General features: G+C 34.3%; 1 protein-coding gene across 8 annotated transcripts in view; it reads right to left on the bottom strand.

Annotated features, from left to right (window-relative positions):
• NBEA (neurobeachin) overlaps positions 1–26,521 on the bottom strand; it is a 467,825-nt gene that overhangs the window by 362,079 nt on the left and 79,225 nt on the right. For all 8 annotated transcript variants that reach the window (XM_032099592.1, XM_032099586.1, XM_032099589.1 and 5 more), the window contains exons 3-7: positions 20,182–20,282; positions 19,836–19,931; positions 17,346–17,467; positions 10,505–10,631; positions 2,740–2,859 (exon numbers count right to left, since the gene is read on the bottom strand). In XM_032099592.1, coding sequence (XP_031955483.1) covers positions 2,740–2,859; positions 10,505–10,631; positions 17,346–17,467; positions 19,836–19,931; positions 20,182–20,282 — 566 coding nt within the window. The remainder of the gene's footprint in view (positions 1–2,739; positions 2,860–10,504; positions 10,632–17,345; positions 17,468–19,835; positions 19,932–20,181; positions 20,283–26,521) is intronic.

Raw genomic sequence — 26,521 nt, 5'->3', positions numbered from 1 at the left:
CAAACTTCCATATCCCCATACTCTACACCTTGAAGAGAAGTTTTATGTTTCTTCTGTCACTTCCCATAACTGGAGAAAATTCCTAATCATACTATAGTCAAATATTGCTGCAATTGTCAAATTCTTCAATTTAACTTCTATCTCAAAGTTCATTTGATATAAATAATTAAGAACAGGTGTTCTTAATGTTCTCACCTGTTCTATAAGGCAAATGAAGCTGATCCTGACTGCTGAGTAGCTTGTGGCTGCACACATTTGATTATGTTACACCTAGCTATATTTACCTCTTGGAAGATAAGATAAATAAGTCCTTTATTACTAGCTACGGTATGTTGTAGCTAGAATGTAACAATAAATATTGGCATTGCTATTGTTTTTATATTTCATTACATAGCAATAATGAATTTGGAGACAAAAATGGCTCTATAAAAACAGTGTATCAGCAGCATTCAAATTAGAAATAGCTATACAAAGAAGTTTATAATCCCTTTCCCCTTTTTCATCCAAATTTGTATCTTCCCTCTAAAATTTGGGTGAAAAATACTGCAAATATTTAATACATGGAGGCTCAATAAAATGAAAACGTATCTCTTAAGACAACATATATTTGTGAAGAATGCAGATCTGAAGCTGTAATGCGTACATCTTGTAATATCCTATATCTGCCTGGCCATGTTACAGAAATAGTTAAGAACCCAGTAACTTCATGGCCTTGTATTAATAAGAATGAATTATAAGAAATACAAGAAAAAATAATTAAAAATTAAAAAATAAACAAGCTTTTTTTTTTTTTTTACTCCTACTGTTTTTGCCACCTCTATCTTTACTTCCATGTCTCCCAGGCTACATACGAAAATTGTAGACTGAGGTATTTGTCAGTTCTTTCTTGGGTACAAGAGGTGAATTTCAGATATTGTAAAAGCCCTCATAAAAATATTAGAGAATGGTAATGCAAAATCAGTCTGGGAAAAAATAAAATAAATTCCCAATCTCTACCAAGACAAAACCTATGCTTAAAAAATTATATTCAATTAAGTCCCTTAATGTTAAACTCAATGTAAATGTAATGAATGTTTTACTAGTCTAGAAATATGTTTAATCATAATGCTTATTGTTTAGTAGTAGATTTGACACAGTGAGCAAATGAAAAATCTTGTCACTAAGTATACTTAGTGTTTTTAACTCTAAATCTTGATTATTTCACAATGTTCTTCCATAAGAAAAGACTGAAAAGTCAGATGCACTTAGTCAACAATGCACAGCTCCTGACCTTTTCTGTTTTCACAGTTTTCGCAACTTGTACTTTTAAATCTCTCAGTGTAAACTACATAAATACTTAGGCCCAACATGGGATGTAAAGAAAGAAGAATGACTGGCTGACCTACGTAATGTTTTCTTTTCCACCAAACCTATTATGGTCAGGTATTTTCTTGTCATTTTGCAGGAGACTAAAGTTATATCCAGGTGTAGGGTATGAAGGTAGACGTTAACAAATAAGCTGGATAATTGCTCAAGATTTTTCAAGGGAATGCTTCTAACAACTCAAACTTTATATGAAACAAGAAAGTTCTAATAGAGTCAAAACAAGAGCTTCTCTTCCTAGATAAAGCAAAATAGTAAGAAGCCTATGTACACAGTCCCCCCTATTTCCCTCTTATGTATTTTATACATTTGCATTCATACAGCTTTCCTGATTTTCTCAAACTTTCTATTCTACTTCCTACTATTGATAAAACAGATTCTTGCTATTAAAAAACAGAGAGCTAATGATAACCAGTGTCTTTCATAGCTTAGCCTATTCTTCAGTGGAAAAAATAAAGGTACCTATTTAAGACTTACATTAAAGTATCTAAAGCTTGGTAAACCAATTTCACCCTAAGAAAAGATTGTACTTTTGTTGTGTGAGAAAGTAGAAAAGAATACAGTGAAGAAAATACAAACAGAAGGAGCAGCTCTTCCTGCTAAGCATTTTTCACTCAGGATTACAGATCCCCACACCATATAACCAGTAACCCAGCCCAGATCCTCTGAGAGCTCAGCTGGCTTTTCAGTTATCACATTCCACCTATCACGAAAATATTTATAATACCAAGGAGAAACCATGCTCTGCAAAAACTGAAAGGCTAGCCTTTTCTTGCAAGCAGAAATGCTACCAAAAAACACAAAAAATGGAAATAAGAACCTTTGGAAGGCAGAGCTCTCCTGCTTTAATTAACATGCAATATTTCTCCCTTTGAAATCCAATTTTGCCTCTAGAATTTAGCAAAAGAGAGTTCATTTCCTTAAGTACAAAAAGGCTTCCTTATCCCTTATAGCAGTCAGAAAGAAATGAGAATCATATTATAAATAAAAAATAACAAAAGCATAGCAAGTTGATGAATCAAGAACCTCTGAAATTCTATCACAGATTTAGCTGAAGGCAAAGCACAAGAAAATAATTTTGTCTGCCTTTCATAGCCAGAACTTTGAGCCAGAAAGAGAAATATTTTCTGCATCATTAGGTCTAGGCTCTCACACTTTCTGAAGTCGAAGGTACAGAAAGAGAGCACATGTACACAAAAAACCAAAAAGTCAATAATACTACTTTTTATTAAGTAGATGAATAAGTAAGAACAAAAGAGAACTTTTAAAAAAGAAAATCTGCAAAGATCTTGAGAAAAAAAAAAACCACCTTTTTTTTCTTTTTGAATTAACCTTAAAATGAAAAGTGATGAGAAAGGAAAAAGAATAAAATCTTACATCATTTGTGTTAACGTGCCAGGCCATGTCACCATAGGATACCAGCTGACCATTCACATAACAGCGTATTTCACTGTTTCTCCACCGATTGTAGATGTGTACAATGCTTATCATGTACCACTGGAAAGACATGAGAAATCAGTACACAGGGGCAGGCTTTGTGCTATAAAAGATAGAGTTAATGAATGGCATAAAAAATAAGAGACCAGTCTCATAAACTTACACAAACAGATGAATCCTTGCAAACACATAAAATTGAAATTCAAGTCAATGGGACTTCAGGTCCTGTCAATAGAACTGTGCCTAAATGTAATATTGTACCTACCTGCATTCCTTTATGGGATTAGAGGTGAAATTGCATACATACAATTTAATTTCAACACTATTCTGTAAAAAAAACACAGCTGAGTTTTGATAGGAAATCCATTTGTTACCTTAACAAATTCATAGCACATACCTCTGTCTCTGTAGCACAGCTGTCTATCAGAAATTACTAAATAAATAGAAAAAATTTACAATAGCAAATTTTACAGCCCAGTTTAAGATGTCATCCTGATTGTTTGCTTTGATATTTTTCCTCTATTCTTTACCATTCCACTGATTTTTGGACAACTTTCATATAATTAAAAATGCATTAAATAATCAGAGAAGGCACCACAATTAAATGCTTCCATGTACAACTGTGGTGATCTTTCCTGTAATTTGTTTAACAGGAATCATTATGTCCATGACAAAGAAGTTCAAGAAGACCTGTGGCGTCTTCTTGCTTGGGGACATTAGAAAGATAACTGGAAAAAATCCAGAGCAACCTGATCTAGGTGTCCCTTTTGCAAACAGTGGAAGAGACAAGATGGCCTCAACACATCCCCTTCCAATCTTATTGACTCTGTGAAAATGTCAGCTTGTCTTAAAAACATCCTTTTGTCTTCTAATAATTTGGAATAATAATTGACATTTTCATCATCATTCCTTTCTTGGTATCTTTTTCAATTACTATATTTTGATTTCCGTGTTCAGATAAGTCCCTCTTTTCCAAAGCAGGGCCCTTCTGCAACCCTTGGGGCTTGTTAACTCTCCTTCTGAGCTGGGATAAGTAGATACAGAGCCTACTCATATAAAATTCTGTCTCTCTGTATCAGAGCAAATAAAAGCAAATGTTCTCACATGTTGATTTTGATATTAGACAAAGCACAGAATTACAAAAAAAAAAAAAAGCATGCAGCAAAATACATTTTGACAATAAGCACTACAGCAGTCATCGTCAAGTTGAGCTGTGTTCTGTTACATGTCTATAATATCTCTAGATATGAGAACACATATTTTTACACATCTGTTTCCAGGTATTAAAAAATATTTTTTCATTTTTTCCTCCTTAAAACCTACAGCTAAGAGAAGATAGAAAAGTGCTGCTGATTATACAATGATACCTTAGAGTATGTCATTTCTTGAATTTCAAAGCAAATAGACTTATTGAGCAATACTGGATTAAAGAAGTACTGCTCCAGATTTGGCTTCTGAAGTCATGCATGGCAACTCAATTTTTTTTTTTTTCAAAGAACCATGAACAAAGTAATTTTTGTAAGTCACTGTCAACCTCAAAAAAAAAAAAAAAAATCAAAAAACCTAACTCAAAACTCCCTAAGCAAATTTCATTTCCCATTTTGTAACCAGATTCTATTTAAGGAAGGAACACTCACCATAAATTCAACAAAATATTCACAACTCAATGTCTAGACATGTAACTGCTAATCAGAAACTCAGTGCAAACCACATGACTGGAGCTTTCTTTTCATCATTACTTCTTTTCCAAAGCTCCACACAACCCAACATAAATCTCTCAGAAAAATATTCCCATGTTCCCATTCTTTCAGTGGTTAATTTACCAATAATCTCCACCAAGTGATGTTGATTTAAAAAATTTTCATCCCAACAGCAGGCATTCTTTGTGCTGGTTCTATTCAAAGTTGTGCCTTTTTTGTATTTATTCGTATTTCCAGGTATGACACTTTTGTAGCAGAAATCAGCTGACAACCCCTAAGCCCCAGGTTTTATCTATTTATCTTCTGCCTGTGACTTTACTTTTCAAGGGCTTTAAAACCATTTCTGAAAACATACCAATTCGTAAGACTGTCTCTGTGTGTAGCTGAAGCTTACTAGATGACTCATTCATCATTTGGAAACAAATAATTCATTACTTCTTTTTAAACACTGTCCACAGAGCCTACAAGGAACTAAAATGAGAAATGCTATCTTGGGAGAGCTTTGGTGTTCACATCAAAATTTAGGAGAATTATATAAACTCCTTATTATAATAATTTTTTCCCCCATGTTATCCCCCATACATGCTCATGTAACTTCTTTTAATTCAAGCCTCATTTCTTTCATGCAACTTTTCTGAATCTTTAGCTGGGCTGCTATGTCAGACCACTACCTATGCCTATTACTCTGAACCACAAGCCAAGTTCTAAAACAACCCCTCAGCTCTGATCTTGAATACACATGCATACACACACATGCACACAAAGTCTATCCTAGCTCACTAGCGTAACTAATCCAGTAAAATACTGCTTTTTGTCCTCCTACCCTTGAATTAACTAAATTTACGCCTTAAATGGCAATATATTTTTAGCCAGGAAAGTATTCAAGCATTAAAAAAATGGTTTACTCTTTGTCTCGCATTTGTCACTATTAATCTAGCCAAAATGACTAATGTGGGTTTTCAAAGCTAATTCCTAAATAGAAGACGACAAACTCCACCAAGTCCCTGATGCAGTCTTAGCAACAAGAAAATAAAAGTCCTTCTGAGATTTCTGCTTGCTCACTTGATTCATATCCTTCCATCACTGTATTTTAATGAATATAATTCTCTTATCGCATAATAACATAATTTCTTTTAAGGCTTTCAGATGAGTATAATGCCTAAAGGTTTTCAGAAATCCACATAGTGTGTGTATCAACTGGCTAACAAACTTGTTCTTATGCAAAGTGAGACTCTTTAAAATAATTCAGTGGAAGCAAGGGAAAAAATTCCAGTGCAGCAGTGCATTGCTTTGTCCCAGATACATTTATCTATGTGTTTTCTACATTTTCCTAGCTTCTATCACAATTTGATGGCAAAGAAATCAAGTGTGATAATATCTAATTCTAAATATCAGAAAGCACATTTTCTAAAATTTGTTTTATTTCCCATCTAGAATTCCTTTGGAAAAAAAAAAAAAATTTATAACCCAATTGAAATTTTGGCTTTGGAACTAGGGGCTGCCTACTCTAAGGTTCTAGAAATTAATGTCTTATATAGATTTCTATATCTCTTCTATTGACATTTAAATTTGAGACACTTCCTCTGACTCATCCCCATTGACTCATCTTGTAGTAAACAATGATGGAATTAAATAATTTAGCTTTTTGCCATGTTAATATATTCTTCAAGGTTTCCTATTAAGCCTCAGTCATCTAATTGGCCCTACGAACAGGAAAAAAACCTACTTGTCTAATAATTTGCATAGAATTTGCTATAACTTGTACTTTTCTAAGTACTCTTTATTTGGATGCAACTTTGACTTCCTGAACAAATTTGTTTTACGTACAGTGGTCTGTACTTTGCTATTTATCTACGCTCAGGTAAATTGTAAGCAGCTTTTAAATAGTCTATTGGATTTTTTGATTAATGGTGTATTTGCTTTTAGTATTTTGTAATTTTGCATTTAGGCAATCTCTCTAGCATTAGCAAACACTTTTTTTTTCTAAGAAGGAAAGGCAGATTTTCGCAGTTCCTTTGAAAATAAAAATCATAAATCCTTCATATACAGCATATCCTGCATTTTTCACAACAAATTCAAGCAAGAGTCAATGTCTGAACTCTCTGAAAGTTACCAAAATAAATAAATCTAAATGTATGTGGTATTTAAAAGTTTGAACACCTTTACCAGTAAGATAACACCCAGTTTATTAGTATGCTTTCTGATCTTCTCCAATTCATCACAGATGCTATAACCATCCTTGTCATGTGGCTAACAATTTAATTGAAAAGTATGGCTTTCCTACTGAGCTGCTGATTTTCAGAGCACAAAAACAATTTTATATATTGTTACAATTAACTTATTTACCTGATAAGGCTGTCTTTACTACAGGGCACCATACTATGGCCAAGGCCTGCCCCACTATCACCCATAGCTATAACTACTGATGGTCAAGTCCACAAAGCTTCTGATACTACTATTATGTCAATAACCTGATTTAAAATAAGACATTCCAGCTTCTTTCCTTTTTATTTTTTTTTAGGATATGTAGAAGCAACCATCCATGTATGCCTCATAACCTCTTAGTATCTGTGTCTCACTTATACGAATGTTCTTTGCTCATGCTAAACAGGCTTTTTTTAATTTCTCTGTCATTCTGTATCTGAGGACACTTTTCTACTACAAACAAACCAACCAAGTTGTATGATCTCACACACAATTTTTCTTCAACTTTTAGTTGAAAAAAATCCTTTTTTTTCCCCTAATATTCAAAGTCAGTAATACAATTTTCTTTCAGATTCATCCTTCAGTTTCCTTCCCCATATTATTTGCTCAAAAATGCACAAAGACCATGCCTCTCTCTGCTGTAACAAGAGCTTCTTTAGGTAGTACTAAAAGACACTTCACTATGCATTGTTTTTACTGCTGAAACCTGTCAAGCTTAGTCACCAACTGCTAAGTCACTAAGTCATATTCCTACTCCATAGCACAGTACAATCAGAGAGATGAGGCATCACACACTACGTATTTCCAGGATGTGGAACTTATTTCTGTCTCTGCTACAGTTAAAGGTGTTCAGGATTAGAAACATACACACAAAAAAAAGCTGTTTGCTCTTGACTACACTGCTTTCCTGTTACAGTTTTACAAGAATTGATGCTGAAGCTGAAACTCAAGGGAGCAAAAACCATTGGAGGTTACTCACACAAAAAATTCAGTTTGGAGTCCCAAAAAAGCAGTAGACATATTAAACATAATACTGCCAAAGTTAGTTTATCTCTGTTGAGATGTCAGGCTATTATACTACACCCACATTTTCTATTTGGAGATATGATAACCAAATTTATCCATATAGTTTTATAAATGATAACATTTACAATATTATTAAAATACACCAATTGAAACGTAAAGTAACCACTCGGCACATGTTAAAGTTATAAATTAAGATTACACATTATACTGTGAATGGTGTCATATGACATAGTTAACAGCAGGAAGACCTTCACGTGAACATAGCAACTCTCTGATCTGCCTACATAAAGCTTTTGACCAGGTGACTTGAATTTATCATTTTACTGTGACTCACCAAAAAATTTTTAAAACCCTCAAAACACATTATTCAGAAGTTTATTGAAGATGATGCTTCTGACAAATCTATTGCCTATGTCTGTAAGCAAATGGCTAGGGAATGGTACATCTGATGGCAAAAATCACACTTCTTAAGTTAGCATTTGGACAGTTAGCTGCTTTGTAAATGAGGACACATTTTTTGAATACATACCTACACATCCAAATCTTGTACAGTGAAACCAATGTCATATCTAAACAACATGAAGAAAATCAATTTTCATGTTAAACAGGATAAATTTTGATTTGTAAGGGCCATGAATAGTATTTGACAGGTTTTATTTCCTCCACTATGAATTATGTACCTTAACACATACATGTGAACACAAGTTAATGATGGAAAAACATATATTAAACCACTTGAAAATATATTCTAGAATATTTGTTTGAAATATTTTCTAAATCTGACACATAACCCAAAGTGTATGAAGCATGAACTTTGGGATATGTGAAAATAACATGGGAGTTATATTTTGATATACTTCAGCAGATCAGCTGATTTTGATTTGAAACTGGTATTCATATAATGAGATACACAGGTACTAGCATTTCAGAATTAGTCATTTTTATTAAAACAGCAAAAGCTAAAATTTTCCAGAGCTGGCATAAAGAAAACTAGTCATATGTATTAAAAATTAACAAAAGCATATCTTGCTAAATATGAAAAACTATTTCCTCATCAACAAGTAAAGATCAGCTAGATCCCAAAAGCTGACTATCAATAATATAATACAAAAGTTAACAATTATGTTTTTTCCTGGATTCAGATGTGCTACTTTAAACTAAAATTCAACTGTCATCAAAATACTTTTCTCGCTATAAAATTGAAAAAACATGAAAACCAGAATTGATTCACTCCAATACACTCAGCAGATACGTTTATAAGTGGTATGCTAGAAAAAGACATTACTTTGTTTTAAGAAAACCGTAAGTTTCATGCTTGTGGGATAGTCAAAGCTACATGACTGTCTGGGGGTGACTTTATTATGTTGTATCCCATATCGCTGTTCTATGCCCAGAAATTAATTTTTTGCCTTTTCTGTGCCTTTAAAGTGAGCCTGAGAGGGGGGAGAGAAAAAAAAAGACTCAGCAAAACTTTCAAAGCAGTTTACAATTTGTTTTCAAGGACACAGATACACAGACTCCTCTGCTTTCTGCGGTAGAGAGCGGAGGAAGCACCCTGCTTGCTTTCCAACCAGCTTTCGGCCTTTTTTCCCCAGAGGGAGACAGAGAGTTGAACTTTTGTTTTCCTGGGACTTTGGGTTTTTTTCCCCTTTTTCTCTGCTGGACTGTTTTCAATATCAGAACATATTGGGACTTTTTCCACCGAGGTGGAGGCCCGGGAGGAGGGCCCACCCCGTCCCAGCTCCGAGGAGGAGGAGAGAGGCTACCTACGGAAGGACTCTGAAATTTTCCCAGGTTTTCTCTCTACAGCAAGAGGTTTCATTATTTAGCATTATTATCCTTTTCCTGTGCGTTTGTTAAATAAATAGTTTTTATCTCTTTCACTTTCCTTCAAGGAAAAATTATTTTTTTCCTGAACCTGGTGGGGGCGGGATGGCTGTAACCTGCCTTCTCTCATAGGATGTATTTCCAAATTTGCCCAAATTGGCACAATGACAAAATTAGAATCGGTGATTTTGAGCCACAGACACCAAGAGAAATAGTAGAACATTAAGCTGATGTGTGAACAATGGCATTCTCTCCTAAAGAGATTGGTTTCTCAAAAAAAAAAAAAAAGAAAGAAAGAAAATCAAGAACTGAAATTCAATATACAAATTCTAAGCCCATAAAAAAAAGAAATGAGCTTCATGGCAAAATATACACAGACTGATATCCATGACAAACACATAATGCTTGCTGCACAGAAAAGTCAACTAACAGCAATACTGAAGGCTGCAAAATCATTGTTCCCCTAAGACTACTAGGCATAGAGTAGAAATAAACACTAAAATGATCTAGAGATATAATCAAGATTTACTATGAAAAATGAGAAATCCCGAAACAGCACTGACATGGAAGAAAGTTCAGAGCCTTATATCATATAAGACCTTGGCAACAAAGCTACCACGTACAGAATTTTCAGAAACAGAATGATGGTATATAAATAATAGCCATTTTTCAAGTACTCAAAACTCTTCTCTATCTGAAGCTAATTAAGCAGTAATTTGAAAAGCAAACTGACTTCATAGAAATGCTATGCTATAAATTATTACATTTTTCTTGAATTGATTCTGAACTCTAACTTTGCATGACCACTAGAGCAATTACTTATAAATACGAAATTATTAGTAATACTACGGCACTAAAGGGATTTTAGCCCTCATCCCAGAAGCACAGTGTCAATGTTATTCATGTTATTCAATGTTATTCTTTACTGTAAACACCACTTTGCTTACCTTGCGTGGCTGAAAGTCATACTTCACACAGTGCTGGAAACCTTTGCCTTTTGACTTCAACGATGTAACTATTAAGCAGTTGCCAACAAAATGAGCAGAATACCCAACACCTTTGCTAGTGCGGAAACTGAAAAGAAAGAATTATGAATGAAATTGAGAAAAGGGGAATTATTGTATAATAAAAAGGTCCAAATACTACTTTAAATTGCCATGAAAAAGAAAATAAATTTGTACCTGGAATGGTGAATCTAATTTTCTTCCACCATTCTTTGGGGAGCTACTCACCTTCAGCACTTAATAGATTCCAGACCACATTTTAAAAATCAGGACTTTTTTTTTTTTCTAAAATCCAAGACAGTATTATATCTATCACGTTTCACCCTCAGTTTCTTAATTAATCATCGTTTAAAATAACATATCTGGTTAAAGCTGTGAAGAAATATCCATTACAGAACAAGTGTGAGATGCCTTAGAATTTTGGGGGATTCAGAGAACGATGCAGCTGGTATGACACAAATTTGGATTCAAGATAATTATTATACACAGGAATTATTTTTCAGACTTATGAATTAATTTGCTAATGATCTATGAAGTTTTAATCATCTGAGTTGCGGATTTATTTTCATTTGTCAAATGGATAAAGGACTGCAATTTTAAGAAAGTAAGTTTAACAAGGATTTCCAAGCTTCCTTATGACAAATATCATAAAGAAAGATAACAAAGAAAGCTCATACATTTCTCCACTTATATTTGAAATCAAGAGCATTTTAAAGAGTAATTCTGGACTTAAAAACCACTTTGCAAAGGTAACTGGTGAAAGTTCATGAATGACATTCACAGAACAATTTAAAAACGGCAAGTCCATATCTACGGCTATGCTGCATAATCCCTTCTGCAAAGCTAAGTACAATGAAGAGCAGTTTGCTATCAACAATATGGAGCAACTTTATAAAGATTCTAGACTTTTCTTTAATAAATAACCAATGGTTGAAATACAAGGTCTAGATGGTGAATTTCAGCTATGAATTCTGAAATGAAGCTTTGTAAATATAAGAAAAAAGACACTACTCATTTTGAGCATTTGCACAAAGCCCTGTAGCCCACTAATTAATACTTTCTCATTCTCTTAATGTAGCTAACTTATAAAATAATTTTATGTTATTGCAATAATACTGATTTAAATTGTTTCTTTGTTGCAACATTTTCTTCAAACATTTTTACTAGTTTTTTTCTAGGAATATTAAGAGGTGAAAGGTACACACAAACATCAAGTTCAAATTTCATCTTCCTTAATAGCTGCTGAAATTGTATATTTTTGGTCTACCCTACCACACATATACAATAATGATTTTAATATGGAAAAATTTGCATATTTGTGGAACTTATTCAATCTTCAGAAACTTACAGTTAAATCTGCATGTGTACATTATTTAAGGAGAGAATCAGATTTTCCTCTTCGCTCACCATCAAAAAAATATTTGATAAACCATGACCTTACGAAAAAAATAAACTCTTTATAAGATAGGTGTTGTGATTAGACCCTGAGGTGATCAGGGCTTAGACATTCCTCTCCTATGAGGGAATTTGTAGAGGAGGTAAAAAAGAGACATTCAAATTCTCAAATTTTAGAAAGCCACTTTTGTTTTAATTAATTAATTAGAATACTTTTATTAAATTTTAAAAACAGAGTAAACAGAACCGAGTAAACAGGAGTAATAACACCTATAGATGGTTTTTCTGCACCCTAATGGGTCCTTGCACACAAGTTTCTACTTCCAGTCTTGAAGTAGATATAGCATATATCTTTTTTTTCCCAAATTCAGGCTGTGTCTTATTCATTCATCTGCTTCTCTACATTGTACACAGTTCTCTCTCCCTTCAAGCTGTTGTGCTGAAAAGGAGTATTATTCCCTGCCACTGCCTTTACAAAGTTTCCACAGAACTCTCTTTGTAAAAAAGGAAAAAAAAAAAAAAAAACCACTTCTTTAATAAACGTAAAATGTCCTCTCTAAATAAACCTAAGACATAATCTAAGAATGAAAAGAAATATTACATGCTGTCCACTATCACTGATCTCAGCAGTGAAGATACTTCATAACACTGCCATTCCCTTTAATCTTTTGAAGACTATTTTTAATCTGGATCATGCAATGATCTGGCTTCCACAATGACCCCAAAGGCAGCTATAGCCTCCAACAAAAGGAGCAGTGAACAGCCCTGTGGAAGAATATCACCCATATACGTATACAATCTGCATTATCCATATACACAACCTGCATGACCACAGCACTGAATTCTGTACAATAAAATGAAGGTTAGAAAACCTAAAATAGAGCTCTTATAACAGGAACAACTGAATGTGTTCTGAGATAGTTTGAGACTTTGATTTATCTCCTTAGGGCCTTATGCCACTCAAAGAACTTTTCAGCAGGTAACTGCATCTCTCACGATGCCAAATTCGTTTCTCAGCAATGTAAGTCATCTCTACAGTCTAAAATGGTTTTGTTTAATGGAATCCCATTCTGAAGGATATTAAAACAATACAGAGATTCACTACGTTCTGACATATGATGTTGTATTATTTCATTAGAGATGTCAAATATAATCTTTTATTTTAAATTAACAACACCCAACCATTGAAAATATCGTGGTTCTACCTGATAAAACATTACCATTGTGTAAAATGTCTCCTACTACTTTGAACAAGAGCTAGAAAGCATTTTGAAATAAAGAATCTCTCTTGAATAAAGGTCTACATCTTTAAATATTTTTCCCTTTCCTATCCTTCCTGGTTACTGGGCTGTTTTTATCACCATTATGGTCAAATCAGACTGTTTCTAAAATTTTAAACACTGAGTTGTCATGTGTTTAACTTCCTGGAGTTCTGCGCACGAACATGAGAAAGCAATGAAATAATGAAAAAACTGCTAATTTCTTAGCAGGGCTCTTTGTCTTGGAATAGAATGAATGATTTTATAAACATTTATAAACTTACTCAAGATTTTACTGGTTTTCCCCTAAATTAATAAGAATTCTAATACAACAGTAGTTAAGAAACTGAGTATTCAAATGTGTTCTGTTTACTTCAACATTATACTATATAGTATTAATCTTCACATTTTCTTTCTTGCCAGAGGTAATGTAGGCTAGGACTGGTCTCTAGGATATTGCAAAGAAATTTTCTTACCGATTACCTACATGTGCAGAACTTGCCACATCCAGAGATGAAATGCATGGAGACAAGAGCAGTACCATCAACAGCCATATGGTTTTATGAGCCTTAAATTACCTCCCATAGCAGCTGGAACACAATTTTACTACAGTTTGTTCATATAACCTTTACAATTATGTTCCATTTCAGCCAGTTTCTCAAAGCAGCTAGTGAATGTTATTACACTTCAATAGCAAGAGAGCATTCTTCCATCCACTGGTGGAACTGTTTAGCGATTCCAGTTTCTTTAGTTTATGATTTTATGAGCAATTTAACACATGATTGTAGTGCTGATATTGAGAAGATATTAATTCATTCTTGCCTGAAAGGTGTGTGTGAAATTTGCTTTCTACCAACTTTGGAATTCCACTATATGCTTTTGCAACTGTTCTGCATTATCTCTATTATCATAAGCCCTAGAGAAAGTCTGAAAATATTAGACAGCTTGATTTTTGGTTGTTTTTTTTTTTTTCCTTCCTGTCTCTACATCTGTAAAACTAAAATGTAGAATGTACTTTCAGAAGTTTTAGCCATTCTTCCATATAATGCTTGTGGAAGCACTTGGATGTTTTATGGGCAAAAAACATTTATGACAATCCAGCCTCAGTTCACCTTCTAACTCTTTCAGAGAACCTGATATATAATCTGAAAGAAAGCACATCTTAAAAAATAAAAAACTGAAAAAAAACCACAAAAAGCCCCCACTAAAATCAATCCTAGCATCTGGATTGATCATATCTAATTCCAGGCCTTACTTATGTCACCCATCCCTTTTTTTTAGCAGGAACAAGTAAATTGATTTAGAGGAAGGAGACTTCCCAGTTGAGCATACTCAAGGCTAGCCCTAAATATCTAAATTTGCAGTGTCTTTATGACAAAGAATCTACACCTTAGTTTTTAAGAAATATTTCCAACAATCTATTAAACTATAATGAAGATGTTTATTATTATTTTACTGTGTCTTATAGTTGTGATAGTTGAAGTGACCATAGTTCTGTGTATCTAAAAGTTTGAATTTTCTTGTTTTGTAGTCTACCCACCGGATCTCAGATTTAAAAAAAAATTATTTATTATAAAATATGTTTTCCAGGGGACACTCTCAAGTGTTTTATGAATAGTACCAGTTTTTCCCATGGTCTCTTAAAAGAAGTAGGAATTCTTAACCGTAAATGGCATTCCAGTAATGCTTTTGCCAAGATCTCAGGAAGGGAACCTTTATTATCTTTTCTGTTTGTTCAGACTATCCTTAAAAAGATCACATTAGCTCTTTCAGCTAAAGCAATGAAAATGGATTTCACAGTCAGTTGGTAACCTACAACCATCTTTAACATCCTGCTGTAATTTCTGCTTTCTAATATATAACTACTCATTCTGTAAGCATGGCACCCACTATCCACTGCCAGGTATATGACATTGGTTGGCTTATACTAAAATTTCTGCTACAGAATTCTTTTACCTTACCCTTTGAATTTGACTGCTCTGCCTTGTTGTTATTTATCATTTATGCAAATGTCAGACTTCTAATTTTCTTCCAGGATTGTCACACTCAGTTTATAATTGGTAAGATAGCTGCAATACTGTTCCAATACACAAGTGTTAATAGACTGTCAGCAGCTGCCCAACATCATCCTCAGAGATAATTAGAATTATTTTTTTAGAAAAAACCAAATTGACTTACAGTTCTTGAAGCAGGGTTTAGCATGTCCCTAACAACAGAATAGTGGCAAATTTCCTTCACATCTGGAAAATGTGAAAGCATTCCTTTGCTTCCTATCTCCAGTTTTTAGAATCGGTTTTCACATCATGGTTGAGCTGATATAACTGCTGTCTCACACCACAAAGGCACTGCACTCACCTAAAGCCTAGAGTTATTTATACTACACATTTTTCATCTAGTTAAACTGAAAAAGATATTAATTATATGATCAAAAAGCATGTTGAAAGAAAATAAATGTTTACTTTGGTATCTTTCTATTGGTGGTGGTTGTATGTGACACAAACTTTTATGTGGCAAAGTCTGAAATCTGTGTAAAGTTTAGATGGATATTTTTCCTATTTTGAATTATTAATTAGAGCTTGGGTTAATCCACAATCTAAAAATTGCAAGAATTTGCATTGTTCCTGTGACTAGTGGGGTCTGCAGGGCTACATCTTAGGCCCTGTGCTCTTCAACATTTTCATAAATGACTTGGATGCAGGACTGGAAGGCATAAAAGCAAGTTTGCAGATAGCACAAAACTGTGAGAGGAACTGTTGACTCCTTTGAAGGCAGTGAGGCCCCTGCAGAGAGACCGACAAATCAGATGACTGGGCAATCACCAACGATATCAAGTTCAACAAGGGAAAGTGCCAGATTCTGCACCTGGGATGGGGTAACCCTGGATGTACAGACAGACTGGGGAATGAGGGGCTGGAGAGCAGTGCTGTGGAAAGGGACCTGGGGGTCCTAGTTGATGGCAAGCTGAACATGAGTCAGCAGTGCCCTGGCAGCCAGGAGGGTCAGGCATGTCCTGGGGGACATCAGGCACAGCATTGGCAGCCGAGCAAGGGAGGGGATTTTCCTGCTCTGCTCTGCACTGGGGCAGCCTCACCTCAAGTGCTGGGGGCAGTTTTGGGCACCAAGATTTTATAAAGACATTAAACTATTGGAGAGTGTCTGAAGGAAGGCCATGAGGATGGTGAAGGGTCTGGAGTGGAACCCGTATGAAGAGTGGCTGAGGTCACTTGTCTGTTCATCCGGGAGAAGAGGAGACTGAGAGGAGACCTCATTGCAACTACAACTTCCTCATGAGGGGAGAGAGGAGGGGCAGGAACTGATCTCTTCCCTGTAGTCACAGGACCTGTAGTCACAGGCCTGAAGTTGTGTCAGGGGAGGTTTAGATTGGATATTAGGGAAAAGTTCTCCACCCAGAGGGTGGTCGGGCACTGGAACAGGCTCCCCAAGGAAGTGGTCAGAGCTGGTGCTGGTGCCTGACAAAGTTTAAGAAGGGTTTGGACACTGCTCTCAGGCATACGGTGTGATGGGGATGGTCCTGTGCAGGGCTAGGAGTTGGACTCAATGATCGTGATCGGTCTCTTCCAACTCAACATATTCTGTGATACTGCAATTTCCTCCTGAGATTGGTATATTCCGTTTCTTTTATGCGCATTACATTCACATTAGTTTTTCACATTTTTGGAGAACAGGTGATCAGTAAGCTGTTTTCATATTCATAGATGTACTTTATATTACCTTTAGATAATGTGCAAACAGTGTGCTCTGAGTTTAACGGATTTATTTTGTAGTACAGACATCGGCTACGAATCTTTACCACCAAAAAGAATATATGACAACATTCTCAGTTTACAGCTCTAAGAAATAATATATTTTAGAACTCCTAAAGAAACCACCACACTAGATTTTATGGTTTATCTACAAGGCCCATATCTTGAATCCATGGACTTACGAATTGCAAAGCAAAAAGGACAGATGACTTTTTAAGAGTTTGTATACAGTGAGCAGCCATCAAAATCTGTAGATATTTGATGGGGGCAGGGAGAAAACATGTCAGAAACTAAAAAGAATGAGAAAGATTAACTGTTGTTAGGAAGCCAGAACAAACTATAACTGCAGCATTATAAGCTACTTACCAATAGAGATAGGGTTTATCCTTATCTACATTGATATTGTTTAGTGGATCCATACGAAACCAGGTGTTAAGAGTAAACCCATTTTGATAAGGCCACTTAGCAATAGGAGGCAATGCAATTGCCTGGGAAAAAGAAAGAAACAAAAATTAGTTTTTTGAGAAATACTGTTAAAAGTAATGCCTTTTTAAAATCCTGTGCCATTCTAGATCTGTAGATCTGCTTTAACTTTCAAATATAAAATATAGAAAAAACCCTTCAAATACTGCTTTTGAATAAATGCATTACTTTTCTATCTATTTTGAAATACTTAAACTTTTAACTACATAAATTCTATCAATAGAGGACACAAAATTAAATTTGTGAATGGGCAATATTAACAGAACAAAAATAGAAAAATTACTTCTGCAGAAATTAAACTATAAGTTCAGCTTTTAATAATTATTAATCTCATCAATAAACTTAAATATAAAATCAAATAAATCAACAGATCATAAAATAGAGATTCCTTGTTAAAACTAAACATTTCAAGGAACACCTTTGGGATATGGCTCCTGCCTCCTGAGAGGCAGTTTCCTGCCTTAAGCAGAAAAGCTGCTTGATGACAAATGGGAACAATACCTGGGAGTAGTACTCCCACCACCACCATAAGGTGTCCTCCAACTGGAGTGACTCACATGCTACCTACACAGACTGGTAGAGATGTAATACAGTACTGGGAAGAGCCCTGCAGCTGGGAAAATGAAGCAGCTCTCAGCAGCATATCCGTAGACTGGTTCGGTAGGCTCTTGGCTCCTTCATACTGCCACTGAAGTTTTGGATTTACAAGGAGCATGAACTTAACCTTAAAGAAGGCAAACCTGATATTTATCATGCCAGTTAAAAGTTACGCTGTTTCTCTGTCTGATGTCAACATTGTGCATCACAGCTGAAAATGAACTCAGTGCTAGTCAACTAGGTCCTCTCCAGTCTCCTTTTTCTAATGAAATGCTTTGGTTTTTGGGTCACTTTATAAATATCTGCCCTTGGTCCACTTCAGAGGAAGTCCTCTCCAGAACTTCATAATGTAATCCAACATGAGCTAACAAAGAAGTGTAAATTTGAAACTCAATTTCTTGATTTACAGGTGCGCAGTCCATCATAAGGGGTATGTGAAACAAGATCCTGGAAGGATTCAAACAAAGGAAAGAGATTCTGGACTACAATCAAGAACTCCTGTTATTGATGCACATCTCTGGACAGGGAGGAATATTTGAAATTCTTCCCCTGCAAAACATTTTTTGAACCTCTGATACAAAATTAAATTTCAGAGACAAATTTCATCAGGGTTTGCCTCTGAAGCCCAAAAATGTCAAACCAGTATGTGTCACTGTAGACATTCATATTCTGCAACAGCTGTCTTGCTGCTGCATGTACTTGTATAAGAGGTTAACTGTGGTTTTAATTTAGCAGGAGATAATGAAAATTTCCCTTTCAAAACTTAGTAATTAATTGTTTACACAATCGACCCTATGCATTTTGCTGACACATCTGTTTATGAGGCTGGGTATCAAACAAGATCAAAGAAGCAATCTAGCAAAAAATAACCCAGGTGTAAAACAGTGATTATCAGCTAGTTTACTTCCCTGATGCAATCTCCCAGTCTGAAAAGTCTGTTCACAAGGAATGGACATAGTGGTTTGTGCTTAAAGAAAATTATAAGTGTCATTGATGGATGAAATGCAAGTAGGGCAGCCTCCGTGCACTGGCATGAGAAAACAGGAATCTCAGGATTATATTCTGTTAGAAGATTCCAAGCTCTCCCTGAGAATATACCATTCCATACCAGAATGGAACTGTACCTCAGATTTCTATTTCCCAGTATTAACCATTTGTATGTACTCTCTCAATAATCTATAAATCTGTATACAATAATTTATTTGTAGGGATTTGTTTGAAAGTACATGCAGTGAATTGAAGAAAGAATATCCACTTGGGAAGGTTTGGAAAGGAATATAATTTCACCATTGTAAGTTACCTCAAAAAGAAAAGTCAGAAGACTGTACTTAAATCACTGCCTTGATGGAAAGGAAACAGCTGATGGAATTCAGACAAAATGAAAACTTTATAATAAAATTCATGACTAAGCAGTCACTGTAAACTGATGATATGGACAAGTTCATTGCTTGATTTTCCTCAAAGCTTTCCCTTATATAATATTGATTACATTATTCCAATGAAATAACACCATTCTTTGGAATTTTCAGGTTTCCCTTTTACAGTAAATTCCCCAGACCAAAATCCACTGCTTGACATTCCATCCTCACAAGTGCAACTTCTCAACAATACAGCTACCTTGTAAGTCTGTGGAAGGCAATGTCTACATTACCCAAACATGAATTTCCCCCCTTGAAAATTTCCTTTTCAAGAATTTCTGAAACCAAATGAAGGGAAATGCAAATGAGGAGCTATTTATTTGTTCCTGAAATTGTAGTATTTTGGTTGAAAACTTACTGCAGCACTACAGCCTGGGAAGTTGAAAAAGGTATCAGGCCCATGTCTCTGTGGCATCTGATTAAGGACTGATAATAATTTAACTGCATGTCTTGGCTGTGAAAAAAAGAAAATTGCACAAAAGTCAATACAACCATTTTTGTAATCTTTAGGCTACAATGGAAAGTGGACAGTTTTCAAACAACAGAGCAAATTAACTCTAAAACAGTTAGCAAAAATACTTCTTAAACATATGTTCAGTCAACATGAGAAAACAAATTCAAGTTTATGTGTCTCAGGAGACAGCTTATGTTAACTTCAGGCTCTAATGGAATGACACTTAATGTTTTATCTGATCACAGCTTACCCAGATTCCATTTTCGCCTCGAAGCATGCTGAACAAAAGCTTCAACTCCTTGACAGTGATGCTGTAGCTGGCAAGAACCCCCAACATATCAACTAGGAGATCTTCAAAGGAAAATAAAGTTATTCTGAACTCTGAATTTCACTGCTTTGACACAAAATAAAAAAAAACCTGAAAAAATTAATACCTTTAAAAGTAAGGGTATTCACAAATTCTAAAAATCCAACTTACTTGTATTAAATATTTTACAAAGGATTTAATGTTCTCATTGTTTTATCTTTTTTAGAAAGAAAAAGTTAAATGTGCAGTTTTAAATTTTTCATCACACTTTGAAAAAAGTATTACATTTATGGAGCATTAATTCTTCCCATTTCACAACATTCATCACACATTATAAACTTTGCCTTCCTGCTGTATATTTTTGGGGTAAGAGTTCCTTCCTTCCTCTGAAGTTAGTATTTTTTCAAATATTTTGACCTAAAAGATGCTTTACATTAACCTAAACCCAGCATTTTATACTGCAATCTGTATAATTCCCACATTTTTGCTACAGAGGTAATGCTTCTGATCTTTGCTGTAATGAAAGGCCAGGAGAAAGTAAAAGAAAAACAACACCTCTCTCTGGCCCCTGCCAAAAAATTCAAACCAACAAAAACCCCACAAAACCAATCAAACAAAAACCCAGCAATCAAACCAAACAAGAGCAAAACAACAAAAAAAAAAAAAAAGTAAGGAAAATAAAAATCATAGTGAGAAAATAATTAAAGAGCACAATAAAAAGAAGCTTATGGAATACAGCTTTCATTACAATGTCTCAAAACCCATGAACTTATACAGTAAGAACATTGAACAGAGTCTTCCTTTCAGAGAGTATCAGGTTTAAATTACTGGTAGTGCTTGAATTTTTATTTAAAACCCCAGAATTTCATTTTAAGAATTTGTTAGCTTGTTGAATGCTGAACCTTTCCTTATACTCCACACTTCTTTCTGGAATAAAATGTACTTAGAAGAATTACTACTTCCTCTAGCAGGGGGAAAACCAATTTGCTCATCTTCACAGATGAGGCATAAGAATTTAATTCAAAGATCAAGCAGTGAAGTACAGAGTTTTCAAAACAAAAGAGCTATGACACAACAGAATCAGAATTAACACACCTTCCCCATCTGTTCAACAATTACAGAATTCCCCGCCCCCCTCCTGTCTCCCTGCTAAAACTTGTAAAGACATAACTTTCTACATATAATCTTATATTTTATTTGTAGGACTGCATGTTATCTCTGTTCATTAGTGAAAGGATGATTCTTACAGGTGCTGACAAAGAGTAGCTCTCAGGAAAAACAATTCTTTCCAAAGACATTTCACATTCATATTTTGGTTTTAAACATTTTTTTCTTTTTGCAAATCCATATATAAGTGGTTTTGAGCAAAAGCATTAATATTTATTTAGCTTTTTCCACTATGAAACTAGCCTCTGATCCTTAGCAAGCAAAAGGCATGTGTGAAGAATGAAATATCATTTAATTTACAGAAGATATAGTAAACCGTTTGGTGAGTGAAACTGCATATCAGGAAAGGCAAAACAACTTTGTAGACATTTTCACCATAAATTCTGAATATAGTCCTAATCTTCAAGTATAGATTTTTTATCCCTTTCTCATTTCTTTAATCTTCCCTTTAAAAATAGTGCCACATATATTTGTGACGGACTTAGGGAAAACAAAATACAGCTAAGAAAACCAAACACCTTGTATTTCATGGAGGTGAATTCTATGACTCAGCTCTCCTAGTACCTGCCCCCTTCACTGTAGTCTCCAGCCTGCAATGTGAAGCTGGCAGTGATTTGCACATCTTGCACATGATCAGAAACTAGGAACAGTCACAAACTGAACTCTTCTTTAGAAAAGGAAATAAGCACAAGTGAATACTAATCTTTGGCTGAGAATTTACCAATTCTTATTTTGTTGTTTCAGCTTGCTTTTCAGATCAAGAGACTGCAAATTTTGCTTCCTTCACAGAGAAAAAATGTTGTGCAGAAGCAAAGTTGTCTGGTGAAAATCAGAACACCATTAAAAAAAAATCTTGTAACATAGATGACAAAAGTGCAAATTAATACAGTCAAACACAGAAATGATTGGCAAGTATTAAAAATCACTGAACATGTGCTGCTTTGTTTCATTGTTATAGCCCTGTACTACCTTACGGCACAGAAAAATTCTTATTTCTACTGAAGATGTGGATAACCTACAGGCATTAGAAATACATATTTATAAGTAATGAATTAAACATTGATGGAGAGAAACAAATGTAAGCTCTCTAATTATGTAACTCTGGGTAAAATAATGACCTGGAAGATTGAAGCCCAGTAGGTATCAAGGAAAGATAAAACAAACAGCATCTGTGGAAGTTGAAGCACTTAGGGCTATTTAAAGGTATTGTTGTAAATTCCTCTAAAGAAGGTTTGTTTTTTGTTTCCATATAAAAAGACTTAAAAACAACTATTACATAACTTTATTCGTACTTATTAGAATTCTCATAAAAGAGTCAGTCCCATCTGGTTTATAAATCCTAATAATCCACTCATCTATAAATGGACAAAGGTCAGAAAGCATACTACAACTGGATTTTTTTAATGTCTACATCTTTTGTTTTTTTAATATAAAGTAAGATTACGTATATAACTGGAGTCCATGATCTCATTTCAGAAACAAGATCATATAAAATAATATTAAGTCCAGAAGGAGAAAACAGGCAGTTTCTCATTTTTAATGCATTTCTAATTTCTATTAATGGCACCTTCGGAATACTTTCATACTAAGCAGTTTTCATATGATCTATAAATTAACCAGCAACCTTGAAGGAATGCTTAATTCAGTCACTTAATATGAAAATACAATATAAAAATTGCCTGCCTGTCTTTCAAGTAACAATGCACATATATCAAAATGAGGGGTCTGGCATTAACTTTAGAGGACATATTAAACGGCTTTTGAAAGACAACTTCAGGAAACTACCCTCATGCCTCCTTAACCTCTTAATGTTACATGGCCATGAAACTGTGAATTTTAACCCTTGTTGGTGATGTAAATTAATTTCTACAGGTTGTAAATATAGAATGTAATAATTTTGCAGTTTTTCTTGTGGAAGGAGTTGAAAGAGAAAAGCTTGTTAACAGCCCATTAATGACAGAGCAGTCAAAACCCAACATTGTTGATTGAAAACTAGGAACTGTTTCAGTGCTTAAGAATTCAGTCCCAGCAATTTTAGAACAATTACCTACAGCATCACAACAGAACTGTGGAGAAAAAATGGGACTTAGGTGAGACATATCTACTCTCTATGAGTTCAGACTACTTTCCCATCTGCAGTAAAGACTTCTCAGAAGGGACTACAGACACACTATCCCAAAGAGTCCTCAGAGCAGATGACCTGCTTCACTACTCATCACCTGGAAACAGAGAACTGTAAAAACTGAATCCCTCAAGGGAGATCCTGTGCAGCTGTTTAAAAAAAAAAAAAAAAAAAAAAAAAAAACCACCAATCATCTATGAAAATGTTTTCTCTTTAACTTTTGATAAAATGAGTGACCATTCCCTGTTAGTATAACAGATTATCACAGTACAAAGATTACTTTTGACAGGTGATGCTTCTGAAAGCAAATTGAACCCATTTGGATTGCCATTGAGACTTTCAAAGTGATTAAGCTTTTATTCTTCACCACAGAATCTGTAAAATCGCATAAAGTGAGATATTTAAAGTACTCAGAACCTCATGAATCTGACAGTCTTCATCTAAACAGACAGAAAAGTTCTTCTCATTGCAAAAGTTTGGGTATGTGTTTATTTGCTGCTGTCTTACTCTCATAAAATCAGAGAAGAGTGGCTTCAGACTTAGACTGGTCCTGAAAGTGTGCTGTCAGAACACAAAACAGACATTATGCCTGTCTTGTCTATTTAAATCCTATCTAGGTCTAATCAAAGTGTTTCACAAAGGAACAAATGAGATGACCTAAAAACAAACAAACAAATCCCAGAGAAGCAAATTACAAAAAAAAAAAAAAAAAAAAAACAGAAAACCTGTACCCTTTACAGATGATAAAAGTCAATTTCAAAACATTGGGCTGACAGAGTATTAGCAATTGTTTTGGGAAAAAAAGTAGTACTAACTTACTAGAAGTAAAAATTAACACAGCTCTTGTTCAAAACATCCTCCCTTCAATGTTAAAAATCATTTTAGCACAAAATTTCTTACTTTATTTCCTGGCTTTGGGAAGTTCACAGAAATATTTGAGGCAAAACAGTTCTACAGTCATCTGCTGTCAATTATGACCTCAACAACTGCACAGCAGCTTAGAGAATACAGATACTGCATTAGTTGTCTCTGATATTGCCTAATATCAAAATAGTTATTACATGAGTAATAAGTTGTTACTTCTGACTTATTACCAACATTATTACCACTTATAAAAGGACACTAAGGTGCTTACAGAAATCAAGAGATAAAAGCAAAACGATCAATTTGGTTGCTTCCATGTCTTGTTCAGAAAAAAAAAATCAAAAAAATCACCTATTTACAGTTATCAGAGAAAAACCCTAGGAAGCATGATTCTGTTATTTCCCTGCTCATGATTTATATAAGAATATTCAAATAATTTGAAACACACTGCAGAGCTAAAATGTCATCAGAATTCCAATTTTCAGTTTTGATTTTAAATTAAATATGTGCTCCCTTCGTCCATAAGTATACCAAAGAGCAAGCTTACTGAAGTTTTTTCTGCAAAAGGTCTCTTTCTGAAGCACTATGTGACCACTCTCAGAAAAAAGATTAATGAAGTAGAGGATCCATTAGGGTTTTTTTTTTTTCTAATTTACTACCCCTGGCTTATATTAATATCTGTAAATTCAGAGTGTTTTTTCAGTTCCCAAATACTCCTAAAAGCCAGATCCTATGCTCTTGATTTCCGACTTCTACAATTAGCTAGGCAGTTTAAAAAGAAAAAAAATATCTCTAATGGTGACATCATTACAGTCTTGTATGCCACGTACAGAAGTACCACTTACAGGAACTTAAATTGGAGAAATTTTGTTGGTGTGATTACCCATGTAAGAACATTATTTCCATGAGTAAAAACCTGAAAAACTTTAAGATAGAAATGTTTGTTCTCATCATATAATGTTATATTTAACATGGAATAAAAGAGTATATTCACCCTTACACTATTCTGACATACTTACAAATACTGTAACACAAAACATATTTGGTGAAAACCATAATTTGTGAATCTATTGGTCTGTTATATTTCAGTCTGAATTTCACAGTACAGTATTTAGCACAACACTTATGATTTTAGCATTTACAGATACATTTCTAATCAACAAGGTGTTGACTATGATTTGCTTTGAAAAACAGTATACAGCTTTTCCAAATATTTAATATTACAAACACATTTATACTAAAAAAAAAAGCCAAGGACAGAATCATTCCTTGTTGGGGTCCCTCCAGTAACCCCTTTTTCATCCTACTGTTATCATCTTGCTTCTCATCTGAAATCCTGCTAGTTTACTGTTCCACAAAACCTGTATATGTGTCAGGAATCAGATCATCAACTAAAATATTAGAATTATGGAAGGTAAACCTCTGAAATCTTTCAAAAATGCCTCAAAATATAAGTATCCTACCATCAGTTACAAACTATATAAAAATTAAGAACTACTTTCACACTGTGTTGAAAGAAACTTTTTTTTCCCTCCAGGAAAATAAATAGTAATCATATGTATATCTTCAGGTGCCATATTTAAATGTGATGAGCAAACCTGTTCTTTATCCAAGTAATCAGGATTATAATCTGTACCCTGTGGCTGAGAGGAGGTAGTGTGGAATATCACAAACTTCTTCAAACATACTATGACAACCATAACTCGGCAATAACTTCATCACTTATTTTCAGTAAACAAAGCATGATATTTTTTAATGCTGCAAAAAGTTATAGGATGTTAAAAGACACAAGTATAAAAAATGAAGATATATTCTAGGGATCACAGGTATGCATTATGGAATGATTGTTTAACATAATCCATACATCCAGCATTCTAACCTATAAATAATATCTGTTATGCTGTCAGATGAGGTTATGTTTAAAATGGATCTAGCAATTCTGACATCATAATTAAAAATGATCAATGTATTTAAAACCTAAAATATTGCCTTGTAGTTAAAAAGTCTAACATAGTGTTTTTAATTATGTTAAAAAATTATTTTTTTTATCATTAAGATAACAATATCTTCTCAGATGAATTAACAACCAGTTATTTTACACAATGTATCTACATAGATTTCAAACTAAGA

This window comes from Corvus moneduloides, chromosome 2 (genome assembly GCF_009650955.1).
Source record: "Corvus moneduloides isolate bCorMon1 chromosome 2, bCorMon1.pri, whole genome shotgun sequence".
NCBI lineage: Eukaryota > Metazoa > Chordata > Aves > Passeriformes > Corvidae > Corvus > Corvus moneduloides.
Note: the sequence above shows the minus strand (reverse complement) of the source record. Positions and strands in the feature narration are given on the sequence as shown.